Source organism: Galleria mellonella, unplaced genomic scaffold (assembly GCF_026898425.1).
Source record: "Galleria mellonella isolate WM207_F2 unplaced genomic scaffold, CSIRO_AGI_GalMel_v1 utg19, whole genome shotgun sequence".
Lineage (NCBI taxonomy): Eukaryota > Metazoa > Arthropoda > Insecta > Lepidoptera > Pyralidae > Galleria > Galleria mellonella.
Window position 1 is genome coordinate 1876261 of NW_026442028.1, and position 15513 is coordinate 1891773.

Sequence of the window (15513 nt, forward strand, 5' to 3'; positions counted from 1 at the left end):
AACTTTGTCACAATTGAAGATTGTTTAGGTGACACGATTTTTTATTTTAATAATATTTTTAGTAATAAAGAAATTAAGAAATAAAACAATGGATTTATAGTAAAATTTATGTACTTAGCCTAGGTCACAAAATTTGTAGAACACTGTTTAGGATTGTCATTTTACAAATTGTGTGAGAATTGGAAATGACTTAAGATAGATTTCCTTAAACTAATTATAACTAAGGTTACTCTTTCATTTCTCCTTCTTCATCCTCTTCTTCAGCTCCACGTACATATAGTACATTGTTACATCTGATCAGAACTTCACCTAAGTTACCTGTAAAAAATATTTTTATTCACAATTTATTGTTGTAGAATACAAATGTTTTTCAAATAATTTCAATATGTATACAAAATTCTAAGTGCTGTCAATCATGACATAATATATAATTTTTTTTGTTTCTGAACATACCTATTTAGTTGCACCTTTTTAAGAGAAAGACGGCAAATAAAATATGTCTGTCTAAAATATCTCCTGTTTCAATTACCAAGAGTCTAATCAGTATACAATTATGTCTCCCTGTTATACATTTTTTTTTATACTTTTGTTATATGGGGGTTAAAAATTATATGCACATGAGGTCAAGTTAGTTGGTTTATCATGATGAATTCAATAGAATAGTTTCAATGGATTGTATGACCGTCCAAATGACAGGGCACGTTATTAGGAATGAAGCTGCTAGATCCCATTAACAATTGTTTTTTTTACTTTTACACCACTGAGGTGTTACACAAGCATATGGGTCACTTGATGGTAAGTGATTACCTATAAATGTTTGGAATCAGATATTTATAGGTCACCAGGTACCACCAGGTACCAGGTCACAGGTATATCAGGGTCATTACGGTGAAGAATATCTATACCTCTTTTTTTTTCAATCTTTTTTTGATAAATTTCTAAGATATGAATAAAGGAACAACTACGACTGAGAGATGTATGAAGTGTAAATAAGTATAGTAAAAGTAATCCTATACTTAATATGTTACGAGTGTTTACTCACAAGTGGCGATTTTGTAAATGTGGAGAATTGGTATATAAAATTTATAGCGAAATATAAATATATCAGAGAATCTAGAGTTTCATTGTTTGTTAATACCAAAGGGATAAGGCGTACTTATATATGTTTTTAATATTTGCTTATGATAAACAACGTCCGGGTTTTAACTAACCTGTACATGAACCATCGACGATCTCTTCAGTGTTAGCAAGCTGTAAATTCATATAGCCATCAGCAGACACCAAGAGTCCTTTGTACTCGTGACCCCATTTTAATTTCACAAGTACTGACTTTCCAGTCAAGCTATTAAGGAAGGGTTTGGGGTTGATAGGCATAGCCGCCGCCATTTTCAAGTATTTTCCTAAAATGTAAAATATATTAAATTTAAAGAATGACTAACTACTGTTTTTATAATAAAAAAAATATAAACACTTACTGTCAACAGCTGATATAAAATAAGTATTTAATATTAAAGTTTGTAATAAATTATAACCTGAAATCAAAAATAGGATAGAAACAGAAAAGCATCAAGGCAAAATGACCAATGTTGCCATTTGGTAACTCATGAAATCTGGTCAAAATTTACATTAATAGATTCAATGAGGTAAATGCCATATGGCATTAAGCTCACCATTTGTACAAAGTTTTATTGTGCAATAAAGAACAAATAAATAAATAACTAAAATAAATTAAAAAAATATATATTAAAAAATATGGGGATGCTAAGCAATTTTATAAAGAGCATTTTAACATTAAGTAACTAACCCTTCTACTTATTTTATAAAATGTTAATCTCATGTTCCCCTTTAATACCAACCGTATAGGAAAATCTTTGGTTTATTGTAGCTATTCCAAAATCTTTGCAAGGAGATTATGATATTTTAGTTCTTGAATAATTAATTAGTTGAAAGTGAATATTAGTTAAGTAGTCGGTAGATACCTATAAACAAATCTGAAATCTAATAAGTACAAATGCATTTTATTTTGTAAGAGAATCAAATTCATAGCAAATCAAAATAGTGTCACAACCACACTGACAGCTGTCGGAATAATTGATGACGTTGACGTACCGAATTGTATGTTTGAGGAAAAAAAGGCGGGAAACTCGAATAAGAACAAGCGGGTTTTTTAAATTTTTTTTATTAATTTATTAAAACTATCTCTATCAATTCTTATTATTGAATAAAATATTATATTTTCACTAAATTCAGCGACAGTAATATAATTAGCATTCATGGGGAAGCGCAGTTGTAGAAAAAGGAAAAAAAAAAGATGACGATTCAGGTGATGTAGACCATGAACCTTGTAATGACAAGGATATATATTCGGAAGATACTTCTACTGACTCAGAATCTGAAATTGATAAGGCCGATAAGTATAAACCTTACTACGTCACAGATTATATTAGAAGATATCCCGAGGAATCCCCTGGGACAGAATTTGTTGTCTTTGTAGAATCCTCAGATAGTCAGAAAACCATTGGATCCAGAGACTTGCTCTCACTCTCCTCCTGTTTAAAACGATTTAATAAAGGGGTAACTTATCTTAGATCTATAAATAAATTCAAAATCGGAGTATACTTTCAAAAGCCAGACTTAGCCAATGCTTTTTTAAATAATAAAACTTTTTTAAATGACTACCATTTTAAGGCCAGTATTCCTGCTTCTTCAACAGAAGTTACAGGCGTTATTAGAAATGTACCTACAAATATATCTAATAAAAAAATATATACTATGATATCGAGTTCTAAGAAAATTATTGCTATTAAAAGACTTTTAAGAAAAAATACCTTGACTCATGGATATGTGTTACAGCCAACTCTAACCGTGACAATTACTTTTGCTGCATCTGTATTACCTGAATATCTGGATATTGGAGGTTGGCGCCACAATGTCACTCCATATATACCACCAGTTAAACAATGCTACCGGTGCTTGAGGTATGGACATTTAGCTAAATTCTGTAAGAATTCTGAGCGTTGCAGCATCTGCAAAGGTGAGCATAATTATAAAACTTGTACAACTGGAATGGAAAACGCTATTTGTGTACACTGCAATGGAAATCACACAAGTGTATCACCGCAATGCCCTGTTAAACAAAAGAAAATTGCTGAAAATAGATCTAAATTCAGACCTGCTTCTTTTGGAGATATACTTAGCACTGAAATATTTCCTAAACTGGGTAACAAACCTAAAAAAAATGTAGACCTAATTTCAATTCTAAATTCTGATAACAAGAGTTTATCACTTTTAATAGAAAGCATAATCAAACTTATTTCACTACATAACACAAAGAACACATCTATTAACACTAAAAGTGTTTTGAATGTGTTATATGATACTTTTGGTAATAGACCTATTTCACAAAATTCAATCGAGACCAATTAACTATCATACAGTGGAACGCTCAGAGCCTACTGAGCAATCGACATATTTTTACACAATTTTTAAATGAACATCATATTCACATTGCTCTCATCTCAGAAACTTGGCTAAAACCACATTACAAATTAAAAATTAAAGATTATTGTATAGAACGAAATGATTGTGGTAATAACCACAATGGAGTAGCGATTATTATACATAATAGTATTAGATATAAAAAACTTCACTCTTTTTTCGACAATTCTTTGCAAACTATAGCTATTAGTATTGAAGTTAATAATTCTTGGTATTCAGTTGCCAGTATTTACTGTCCTACCAATAGTACACCTAGTTTTACTAAAGCCAAATTTAAGTTCTTTTTGGAGTCTCTTCCTAAACCCACTATCATATCTGGAGATTTAAATGCACATCATACTATGTGGGGTTGTACCTCCACTAATACAAGAGGTAAAGACATTCTTGATTGTTTAGATGAATGTAATTTGGTACTATTAAATGATAAGCAAGTTACTACTGTTGGCTCTCATATTTGGAGACCCAATGGCCTTGATTTAACTATGGTATCCCCATCCATATCATTAAAATGCGAGTGGTCGGTTCATGATGATCCGTTAGGAAGTTATCACCTGCCGACTTTTACTAAAATAAACACAAAGAACTCTTCATCAACTCCGTCAGGTGAACAACATGCTCCTATAGATGAAGTTAATAAACTTTTGTTAAATCGTATAAACCTACGTCTCGTTAATTGGGATCTTTATTCTGAAACTGTTAATCGATTACTTTTGGATTTCGAGTATGATGTCAATGAACCCTTAAACAATTACAATAGGTTCTGTAAAATTATTTTGACAGCTGTGGAACGTTCCGTTCCACGTAGGAACTTATCAAATAGCGGTGCAAATACTTCAAAGAGGCACAAACATATTGCAGTACCTTGGTGGAATAACAGGTGTGCGACAGCTGTCAATGATAGTAAAGCGGCTTACCTTAGGTTTAAACAAAATCCAACTCTCGATAATTACATAAATTTTAAAAGAGTTCAAGCTGTTAAAAAGTTAGTAATTAAGCAAGTAAGACAACAGGGGTGGCAGGAATTTTGTTCCAAATTTAATAGATTAACACCAATTTCCACTGTTTGGCAAAATATGAGAAAACTAAATTCAAAACATCGTCAAAATCATTTTAAAGATATATCATGGGTCAATGATTTTTTACGCAAATATACTCCTGATTTTGTACACTCACCTTTTGATGACAAACAGTTTAATTCTGTTAATTCATGCCCAAAATTTCTCACTGACCCATTCTCAATTGATGAAATATCCAGTGCAGTAAAATCTAGAAAAGATACAGCTAGTGGCCTTGATCGCTTAACATACAATATGTTTCGATTGCTGAATAAAATAAACCTTACTAAACTCTTACAAATTTTTAACGATTTATGGAAGGACTGTATTATCCCACCAGAATGGAAAATGGATTGTTTGATTCCAGTAATTAAACCCGGTAAAGATCCTACAAATTTCGACTCCTATAGACCTATAACATTGACGTCCTGTGCAGGCAAATTATTCGAACAATTAATTAAACAGCGTTTAGAGTTCTTTATTGAAAATAATAGTATATTACCATCGAATCAATTTGGTTTTCGCCGTGGATATTCAGCGCGCGAAAGTTTAGCGAACTTCTATGTCGACCTTAGTACTGCTTTGAATAACGATGAATATGTTCTATCTGTTTTTTTAGATGTCGTAGGAGCTTTTAACAATGTAAATTTAACAGTTCTATCTTCGATTTTATCCTCATTTCTTCCAATGAAACTTATCGAATGGATTTATAATTTTCTTAGTAATAGAGAAGTGTATGTTAAAGTAAATAGTAAATTAATAGGACCTAGGTTAAGCTCTAAAGGAGTATGTCAAGGTGGTATTCTAAGCCCGCTACTATATATTTTATATATCTATAAACTTAATTCAATTTTAGGAAACAGTGTGAACAACTTGCAATTTGCCGATGATTTATTAATTTATATAAAAGGAAAGAATATTATTGATATGCAATTAGTGTTAAATGAGTCATTAAAAAGACTTGAGAAATATTTGTCTCTTCTTTCCCTCGATATTAGTTTAACCAAAAGTAAAGTAGTTGTTTTTCATCAAGTTCATAAATATGTTCCATTAATGAATATTATATATAATAATCAAACTCTTCCAACAGACTGTAGCGTTAAATTTCTTGGGGTAATTTTTCATCAAAATTTAAAATGGGATCTATACGTTGATTGCTTAGTAGATCGTGCTTTAAGAGCCACTAATATAATAAGATCTGTAATTGGTCGTAACTGGGGAGCTGATCCTAAAATTATCCTTTTACTTTACAAATCTCTTGTTAGAAGTAATTTTGATTACGCTTTCTTTTGTTATGCCTCAGAACATAAATTAGTAGAAAAACTCGAAAAAATTCAAAATATGAATTTAAGACTTATTTTAGGTGCTATGTATACTTCTCCAATTATCTCAATGCAAGTAGAATGTAATTTGCCTCCTATCCTTCTTCGTTTCGAATACCTAAAACTCAAATTTCTCTTCAAAGTTTTTTCAGTTTCCAATAACCCACTCATACTCAAATTATTAAATTGCCCCATTTCTATGTTTTTGAATAAAACTATTGTCAATGATTTGAATTTACGAGATGAATATAACATCTATAGTAGTAAGATACTTCCTTGTTATAATGGCCTTTATGAGAGTAAGTTCTGTAAGATCAAAATTGTTATACGTAAAGACATAAAAGAAAAGCACGATATGTATGAGACTTTATCAGAATTTATTGACTACAGGCAGATATATACAGATGGTTCCAAAAATGCACTTAGCACTTCAGTGGCTTTTTACGATTTGTCAAATAGATTTGGTCACGGTTATAAAATTTCAACTTTGGCTAGTATTTACACAGCAGAAGCAAAAGCTATATTTTTAGCATTAGAATACATAGAAAAACAGGTACTATATTCGAAATGGATTATAATTACAGATAGTATGAGTGTTCTTATGGCATTAAAAAATAACACATTCATTTCATCATCAAACTACTTAATTCAAGAAATTCGTAATAAATATTATCATCTCTGTACTATATATGGAAAAGATATTATCTTCATCTGGACCCCTTCACATATTGGAGTGTTTGGGAATGAACAAGTAGACACTTTGGCTAAAATTATTAATTCAAGTGCTGCTCGTGTTCAAGATTTACCCCTTTGTTACTCAGATTGTAGTATTGGAATACATAAAATCGTTACAACTAAATGGGAGGAGCATTGGACTCAAATATTACAGACTAAAGGCAAATGGTACCGCAAAATTAATTGGCGTATTGGAAAACCGTGGTTCTGCAAAGGAAAGGACACAAACAGAAAATTTTACACCAATATTTGTAGATTACGAATCGGCCACGGACATTTCAACGAACACCTGCACCGAATGGGCATGATCGCTTCCCCATCATGCACATGGTGTAACTCAAATACAGCCCAATCTCTACATCACCTTTTTTTTGATTGCTCTGAATTTGTCATTCAAAGACACATTATGTTTGACGAACTTAGGATTATCTTCAAAAAACCCGAAAATATCCCGCACTCAATCCCGCTTCTCTTAAGATTTCCTTCTTGTTTCAAAGCTATTTTCACTTATATTACTACAACATTCAAGGAGCTATAAGAATACTTTTATTGAATTGCAAGACAATGATTTTTTATAATTATTTATTTTTAATTTGATAAATCCACTGGTTTAAGAAAACTCAAGAAAAGATATTTATGAAAATGTACTTACCGGATTTGACAAATGAAATATTGAAGATTATGACAATAATTGAAGCGACATTAGAAAAATAAAATTCCAGACAAATTATCTTTTTGAAGACTAGGCAGCATGGTCTCCGACCTTAGCCTGTTCCAAACGGAACAAACGTACTAAAAAAAAAAAAAAATGTATGTTTGATTATATGATTTGATTAACCATTTATATCTTTATTTCTTTTTTATTTAGATTACTGAAAACAAAATGTTCATTATTTACCTATACCTAATAAATGTTTATTGATTATAGTTTACTAATTATATAATATTCGGATGAAATGAAGACCTAAATTGTCATTGTCACAAATTAATAGAAGCCACGTTATAATAATTAGTGTTAAAAAATTATCTAGTTTTATTACCTTAACATACATCACACTTTAAACATATATGTGTTAACTCTAGGAAATACTCAGTAATGTCGTCGACATTTACCGGCTTTAGTGAAGAAGATTTACAACGTATTAAGTCCGGAGATAGTGGCGGTAATTCTGGTAATTATAGTTTCCATTACTCGAGTATCAGTATCTTAGTTAACTATATACTCATATTTTAAGGACTTTAAAAAGAAGAAGTTCAATTTGTATTTTTTTGCTTGTTTATGTTACGCGTTATATTAACGAATTCTTAGAATTGACTATAGACTGCACTTATTGCTTGTATTTTTCTGATAAATATTAGTTATATTCCATGGGGGTTTCCACGAAAATTGATATATAAAGTGTCCCAGGTAACACCTAAGGAACTTTATATACTAGAATGTTGTCTATTCATGTATTAAATTCTATTCAAATCTGCCAACCATTTAAATAAGACTTCATCTAATAAGTATAAGGACTAATAACTATCAGATCTATAACCTTTCCCACATATATGTATTTTCTCCCTTGTATCTATGTACATAAATTCTAAAAATACTTTTTGTTTTATATTAAATACAATATAGTGAATTTATTAAGGACATTACATTTTATCTTATTGAAGCAAATTGAATATTTCTTTAATTTCCTGGTGATGGGATATACAGTTAACAATCCAAATTTGAGATATTATTTTAGGTTTAAATATATTTGATTTTTATTTTCTATTAAACTAAAAGATTTCAAAAATGTATATTTCTAGATAAAATCATATAATATTGATTTAGTTTCAGTTAAATTGAAGTACTTAGGTATGTAGGTACATATTTATATGTGTGTAAAGATGGTAGTTTGAAAAAATGTTTTTAATGTATTTAGCAATAAATATTGTGATATTAACTATAGATACAATAGTGCATTGTTTAGAAAGCAATGGATTGTAGTGTTCTTAGATTTGTTGCTAAAGTAAATAATAATATTTGTATTCCAATGAAATATAAATAGTATTAATCTAAAATATTTTTTTTTTCTATTTTTCTATAAATAGGTAGAGTGCTTTGGTGGAACTTGTTATAATGATAACTTCAATGACAATATCTGGCAGTTTAATACATTCTATTTGCTTATATTTTGGAATAGATCAATATTTATCTTATGTTTTTACATATCACTTGTGCCACTATATTCTGAGCAAATACATGTCTTAAAAACATTTTTTTTTTATTACTGAACTCAGCAGTTTATTCCTAAGGAAGTTATTCATGTACATACTACATGATAGCATTACTATTAATTTTGTTTAAAAGGTTTAATTGATATTAATAGCTATTAGTGTTCCTTGCGGGAAAAGTATTTTTAGTATAGGGGAGGAGTCCTCATTTGTATCAATATACCCTATCAAGTCAACTTCAATGTGGTTCCCCCTGAAATCCATCATGACTAATTTATTGTTGAATTTATCACAATATGCTAACTGGCCCACATTTTCATCCTCACCAATTAACCCTCAGTGGTGCTCCGCCAGAGTATAGCAATAACGCAGGTGGTCAATGGTAACCCCGCCATTACATTATCATCCATTAAAAAAAAACTAGATTTCCTGACTTGACTACATCCTTAACCCACAGTCCCTTGGGAAAAAGATTCAGTTTTAAAGACTACATACTTCATTAAAGCTATCATAATTATTTTGATTTCATTTTATGTATCTAACACAGGCTTCCTTACAGAGTAAGCTGAGAGTTTTTAGTATTAAATACTAGCTTTTACCCACAACTTTGTGACCTGAATATATTTAAGGGAATTAAAACAAGGTCTAAAACAGGATTTTTTTATTTTATTTACATGATATTTCTCAGTATTTGTCTAAATGTTAAGATGTAACAAACAAACAAACTCACTTTCACATAAAAATAGTAAGAACTGTATACATTAGTAAGTGTGGTATATATTACGGAATAAAATATTAATATACATAACATATACATATATAATTGTTAGAATATAAATCATTGATTAAATATAACATATATATATTAACATATTCCATTATCTGCCGGACATTACTATGTAGATAATAAGCACATTAGTTTGAGCTTGTTGCCTATAGTGCTCCTAAATAGATATTATTCACATAAAAAAAATATTGGTGCCTTTATTCAATTATAGTTTTTATTTCAGGCCTTCAATTTAACCAGGCAGCAATTAAAAAACTGGACAAAATTGGACCAAAACCAAAAAGACCACTTAACCAGTATAAATTGCCAATTCTACAGAAACAGAGTTCAGATGATGCATTTGATAGCTTAGTTTTTGAAAAATGTAAACTGAGCTTGAAGAGTCCTTCACTACATGATGATATTAGTAACGATAATAAAAGACTTAGCGATGATGATGAAAAACTAAGTGATATAACGTTGAATGATAATGACAAAGAAAATGTTGACACTAATGACAATATAAACAATACAACCAATGAAGGACAAGAAACGGAAAGTATAACTAATGCAGAAAGTATTGACGGTCAGGGAGTACAGGAATTTAGAAAGTGCAGTACTGATTTAGGACCAGATATAGTTAGAGGTATTGGCAATTATTCCGAGAATGAACTAGCAGCACACCGAGCGAAGTTAGAAGAGCTTCAACTGAAACAGAAGTTGATGGAAGAACAAAATAAGAAGAGAAAGGAAATGTTGGCGAAAGCTTTGGCTGATAGGTGAGTTATTACTTATATAATATCCATATAATCTTTTATTTACTACACTTTTTTATTAATATAGTATATAAAGCTAAGAAAACTTGAATACCAAATTTTCCAATATTTTGTCAGGCTCTTATAAATTTACAATATCTGAGAGAAAATTATATGAAGTCCTTTATATGGATATCTCTCCTTTTTCTGTATTCATCACCCTTATGTATGGTTTGGAGTATATGATATGAAGTGCATTTACTGGGTATCAACTATAACTAAGATCTTCATGTCACAACGGTCAGTAACTCGCGTGACATGGTTTATGTTGCAGGCGTTTGGCTCTGGAAACATACTGTAAGGCAGGCCATATGCTTGTTTGCAATTTATATAAAAAATAACTTATTTTATATATATTTGCACTTTAGGTTTTCTAATTTAACTGTACTTATTGTAGCATTGAATATAAGTCCCAGCTGTTGACTTACGCGTATTTATTTTGAAATAATAATTAAGATTATATTCCAATAAAAAAATTCTTTTGTGAAAAAACCAATTATTTTGTTTTAAAAGTACTGAATCGATTTTGATAAAATTTCTAAGAGACCAATCTTTAAATATATCCTTTCAGATAAAATAAATCCAAGACAGTTTAGATCTGATGGAGTTATGATCAAAGCAAATCAAATTCTTTATTTACAAGAAATACAGATTATTATGATGTTACAATATAGAAATAATAAAAGTATATGCCTCATTCTACCCATAGGGTGTGCAAAATAAGTATGTAAAAGTATGAAGTAGCAAAGATAAAAAAATATGACCGAATTGAAAACTTTCTGCTTTTTGAAGTTGAAAATACGCTACTTTTTGTTGTGTTGCTTATTAATAATTGTAAATTTTGATAGTTCTATTTAGGATTACAATGACGTCTTGTAATTCTGCATGGTTTAGGGCACAAACTTACACACTTAAGAATAAACAGTTGGACTGTTTTACTGAAACGTTTCTAGAGAAATACACTATCTGTATATTAGAAATCTAGACACATTTGTTGTTACTCTTACGAAGCAGAGTAATTTGTATCTATCGGTGCTTATCAATCTTATCAATTGAATGTATTGATTTTTATCATTCTATCAGAATTCGGCATGCTCACTATTGTATATAAAGTATTACTTTTTCATGTATGTATAAAGTATGGTTGAGTTTTCCAAATACAGTAAATTTTTTAATCTTATCACCAAACCAATATGGTATATAGGTTTTGTGATGTTTTTAGGCTATTTATGAATGGTTTGGTTCCTATATTGTTTGATTTTTTGTTTATATTTCAGGACAAAACAAACAGAAGAAGAGGTGGTAAGGTTAGAAAAGATTAAAAAGGAACTTCAAATATTAGATGGACAATTCTCTCAAGATGTCAGTGTGCTGAGAAAGAAAATTGATCAGGCTTGTCTAAGTTATTCGGAGGCTGAGTAAGTTGACACTAATTTTCTACTTTTATTTTATATCACGAAGCTGGCAAATAAGCATACAGTCCGTCTGATGGTAAACGGTTATAGCTTGCCGCCGGTATTTATTTTATTGGTTTTTCTACATTTGAAATCTAGCATCCGAAGTTGCGTTAAAAAAGCTAGTCGTTAATTATTTAGAGCCGAGAAACGACTGTAGGCTCACCTATTGCCATGTCATTTTATTAATGTCTAAAGATATTTTGAAAAACTTTTTAAATTTATCTATATAAATTTGTAATGTCAATATAATCTACAGTTCATTTCTTAACAGAAAGTATATTTATTTTTCAGAAAACAATATTTTAAAGTGGAAAAAGAATTCCTGCAGGCAAAAATAAACTTACAAAAGGAAAGGGAGAAAAAAGAATTGCTCACAGAACATTTATGTGCCTTAATTACTCACAACGAAACGAGGAAAGCACAAAAACTTGAAACATTAATGCTTGAACTTGCCAGTGATAAAAAACATGATTTGAATAATGGTAAATCGGATGTTATTGACATTAACAGTGATAGAGTAAATATTAAACCAAGTCTCTCCAACACGTCTACTGAAGATGATGAAAAAGGAGTAATAATAGATGGCGTTGATCAAAGATCTGGTAAGATGGTTGAATTTAATGGAGTTTAAAGAAATTTTGATAATTAAAGAAATTTTGATAATTAAAGACATGGAATGTTTGAAGGTGATATGTAGATTTTCTGATTTTCGTTATTCTATGAATGGATGGAAGTGTTTGGAGTTGCTGTACGCGTATTAACATAACTTTTACTTGATTACAATAACTTATAGGTGTTAATATGCACATAATACTTCCATTAATTAATGTATGTGTGCGAGAATATGATTCAGTGGACTGTATGTATGACAAGGTTTCAAAATAAATTCGACACGAAAATGCGATATCTATAAACTGTTACAAAAGTCCCTATCTAGATTTAAACAATGTTCAAACTATCTTTTGAGGTGCGAACTTTAACTGACTTATAATATACTCAGGTCGCTCAGTTCCCTAAAACATGCTAAAGTTACCTGAGATTACTTCTTAAATGTTATAAGCACTAAGGGTTTCGATTTTGAGTTCTACTATAGATGTTTGAATTTTGAAGTGTCCTTTTATCGACACAACAACTGACTTAATTTATATTGGAAATAACAACAATATTAAACTCCGATATGCTCCATTGTGGAATTCAATTCTTCACCTTTTAAATATTTAAAAAACAACAACAATAAAAAATTTTATATTTCTGTTTTAAGAACAGACTTTTTCTTTCTACCTCCAATAATTCATTTATTGCCACATACGAGAATAAAATGTTCCTACTAACTATTGAGAGTGTTATCATATAATTATTACATCTAAAGTAAGCAGTATGTAATAGTGAAAACCCGAAAATGCGACATATCACCTTCATCCATTGTTTCTTCAATTAATCAATCAATATATATATATATATATATATATATATATATATATACTGGATTTTAAAACAGTTTCTCTACCAGTACTAATTTCAGACTGTATCCATTGTGATGAGATTTTCTAATGTGCCTTAGATTGATATATTTACTTATAACAATAATTTAACACAATCATGTACAACATGGCAATTATTATTTTTCTATATAGGTATAATCTATTTGATAAAAATTAAAACCTCTAGTGAACATATTTCAGCAATTGAAGTGTTTTGTTTTAATTCTTTTGAGCTGAATTCTTAATTCAAAATTAACGAAACAGCGTTTAGAAAAATAAGTTTATAAGAGGTATTAATTTTTATTAAAAGGGTTAAGTATATAAGTAGGTTTTAAAATATTTTTATTCTTCTATTAAAATATGACGTGAAGTCACATAATTAAATATAGTAGTATAAAAGTTAGAAAAAAAGAAATTATTTTTATATATTTATAATGTATAGCTTTAATTAAATGTTTAAAAATATATTTTGTATTAATTTAAATAAAACAACGAATTATTATATTAATAAAACAGTATTTTATTATCTAATTTATTTATTTTTATTTATTCTTTATTGTACACAAAAAAAATATTACATATAATATATATAAAATAAAGGTGTACAATAAGCTTACTCTGTAAGAGTTCTCTTCCAGCAAACCCTGAGTGGAAAGGAGCATTAATTATTTATTAGCGGGCAGTATGCGTACAATAATAGAAGGAAACATTATTGATGTTTCTATTAAAACATATGAAATATGTTGACTACATAAATAACTCATACAATTAAAATCAAAATAAATACATATCTGTATACATATACATATATACATAGACATAAAATATCTCTTTACATACAAAAAAATAGGTACATATACATACATAGACATAATAAGTTTATGAGGACAGAAGATGCTCTTTTAATCTGCTCTTGAATATATTCAGCGATTGACTTTCACGAATATGCAGTGGAAGAGAGTTCCATAGTCTAGCCGCATGAACCGTAAATGATCCACTATAGCATGAGGAGGTATGAGGAGGGATTTTAAGAATAAGGGATTTACTCGACCTACTGGACATGCCAGTGGGGTCAAGGAAAGTGAAACGTTCACAAAGATAAGATGGAGAGGAAGAATTATACAGTACAGAATACAGGAAAGATAAAAGATGAAAATCACGACGTTGACGAATTGGGAGCCATTTTAATATGCTTCTGTAAGAGGAGACATGATCGTATTTTCTAAGTCCATAAATAAAACGTATGCATAAATTCTGTAGCCGCTCCAACCTATTTAATTGTTCCTCTTATTATTGCTATAACAAATAAATTTATGTCTACTATACATTTTATTGTTGTAATTTCGTGTTGCAATATATACACAATATACAGTAATCGACCAATGCTACACTCGGATCACTAATTGGCAAGCATTTGTTCACTATTTAATTACGTATTTTTTATAAATGTACATAAATATTAGACTTTCAAAGTTAACGACTTTAATGCGCTAGTACTCGAGTCTTAAAATTAAAATGTTAGTTTGACAAGCAGACAGACAGGGAAATTATTAATTTATAGACCAACTAATTGAACCAGAAATTGTCCTATTTCTCAAGTTGGAGCAAGCAATAAATATTTACAAAATTTCATTGAAATATAACACGGGATTAAAAAAAAAATAGAGTCAGAACTAGCTTAGTTGTCAGTAGTACGTAACATCGGTTTTAACTTTGTAACCAAATTTCATTCCTAAAATTATAATTTTAGAGATGAAATTTGAAGGAATAGTGCACTCGAATACGAAATGAATCGGTGTTTTGAGGCAACTGAATGCTGTGCAAAACATATGAGAGGGATTAATAAACGTTTTTGTATTTTTTTAATACTTTGGTTGTCTGTGCTAACATTAAGATCCACCATTAGATTGTTTATTAAATAAAGTTTATAATACAAATTAATTGCTTATACTGTTTCAACCTGGGGTTGTTTTATCATAAGAAATTTAAATGTTTCTATTGGATTATCGATACATTTTATCAATGAAACAGACTCCAGATATGCACTGAAAGCATTGACAAATTGGAAGTATGATTTAAATACTCTTTGAATGCTCGACCGATGGTCTTTAGTACAAAAGTTGTCGTTTTAATTTACAAAACAAAGCAAGTTCTCAATTCGACTATCTACTTGTGT

The 15513-nt window shown here is 29.7% G+C and overlaps 2 protein-coding genes across 2 annotated transcripts; one reads left to right on the plus strand and one right to left on the minus strand.

Moving 5' to 3' along the window:
* Nucleotides 1-93: 93 nt before the first annotated feature.
* On the minus strand, nt 94-1633 carry LOC128200491 (small nuclear ribonucleoprotein F). The gene is made up of 3 exons (XM_052894093.1): nt 1476-1633; nt 1212-1400; nt 94-318 (listed from the first exon to the last, which is right to left on the minus strand). Exons 2-3 carry the CDS (start codon nt 1384-1386, stop codon nt 227-229), a joined length of 267 nt encoding a protein of 88 aa, XP_052750053.1. The 5' UTR covers nt 1387-1400; nt 1476-1633; the 3' UTR covers nt 94-226.
* Nucleotides 1634-7430: 5797 nt separating this feature from the next.
* On the plus strand, nt 7431-15274 carry LOC113509992 (RAB6-interacting golgin). Its single transcript, XM_052894082.1, has 5 exons — nt 7431-7782; nt 9829-10363; nt 11677-11817; nt 12148-12458; nt 13976-15274. The coding sequence occupies exons 1-5, from the start codon at nt 7707-7709 to the stop codon at nt 14011-14013; spliced, it is 1101 nt and encodes a 366-aa protein (XP_052750042.1). The 5' UTR covers nt 7431-7706; the 3' UTR covers nt 14014-15274.
* Nucleotides 15275-15513: the final 239 nt, after the last annotated feature.

What these genes read in the sequence shown, in the direction of transcription:
- LOC113509992 (XM_052894082.1), top strand. Translation starts at nt 7,707, where the DNA reads ATGTCGTCGACATTTACCGGCTTTAGTGAAGAAGATTTACAACGTATT. An exon ending in AGATAGTGGCGGTAATTCTG is followed by an intron (nt 7,783 to 9,828) that starts GTAATTATAGTT and finishes TTTTTATTTCAG; the next exon opens with GCCTTCAATTTAACCAGGCA. An exon ending in CTAAGTTATTCGGAGGCTGA is followed by an intron (nt 11,818 to 12,147) that starts GTAAGTTGACAC and finishes TTTATTTTTCAG; the next exon opens with AAAACAATATTTTAAAGTGG.
- LOC128200491 (XM_052894093.1), bottom strand. Translation starts at nt 1,386, where the DNA reads ATGGCGGCGGCTATGCCTATCAACCCCAAACCCTTCCTTAATAGCTTG. An exon ending in CGTCGATGGTTCATGTACAG is followed by an intron (nt 319 to 1,211) that starts GTTAGTTAAAAC and finishes TATTTTTTACAG; the next exon opens with GTAACTTAGGTGAAGTTCTG.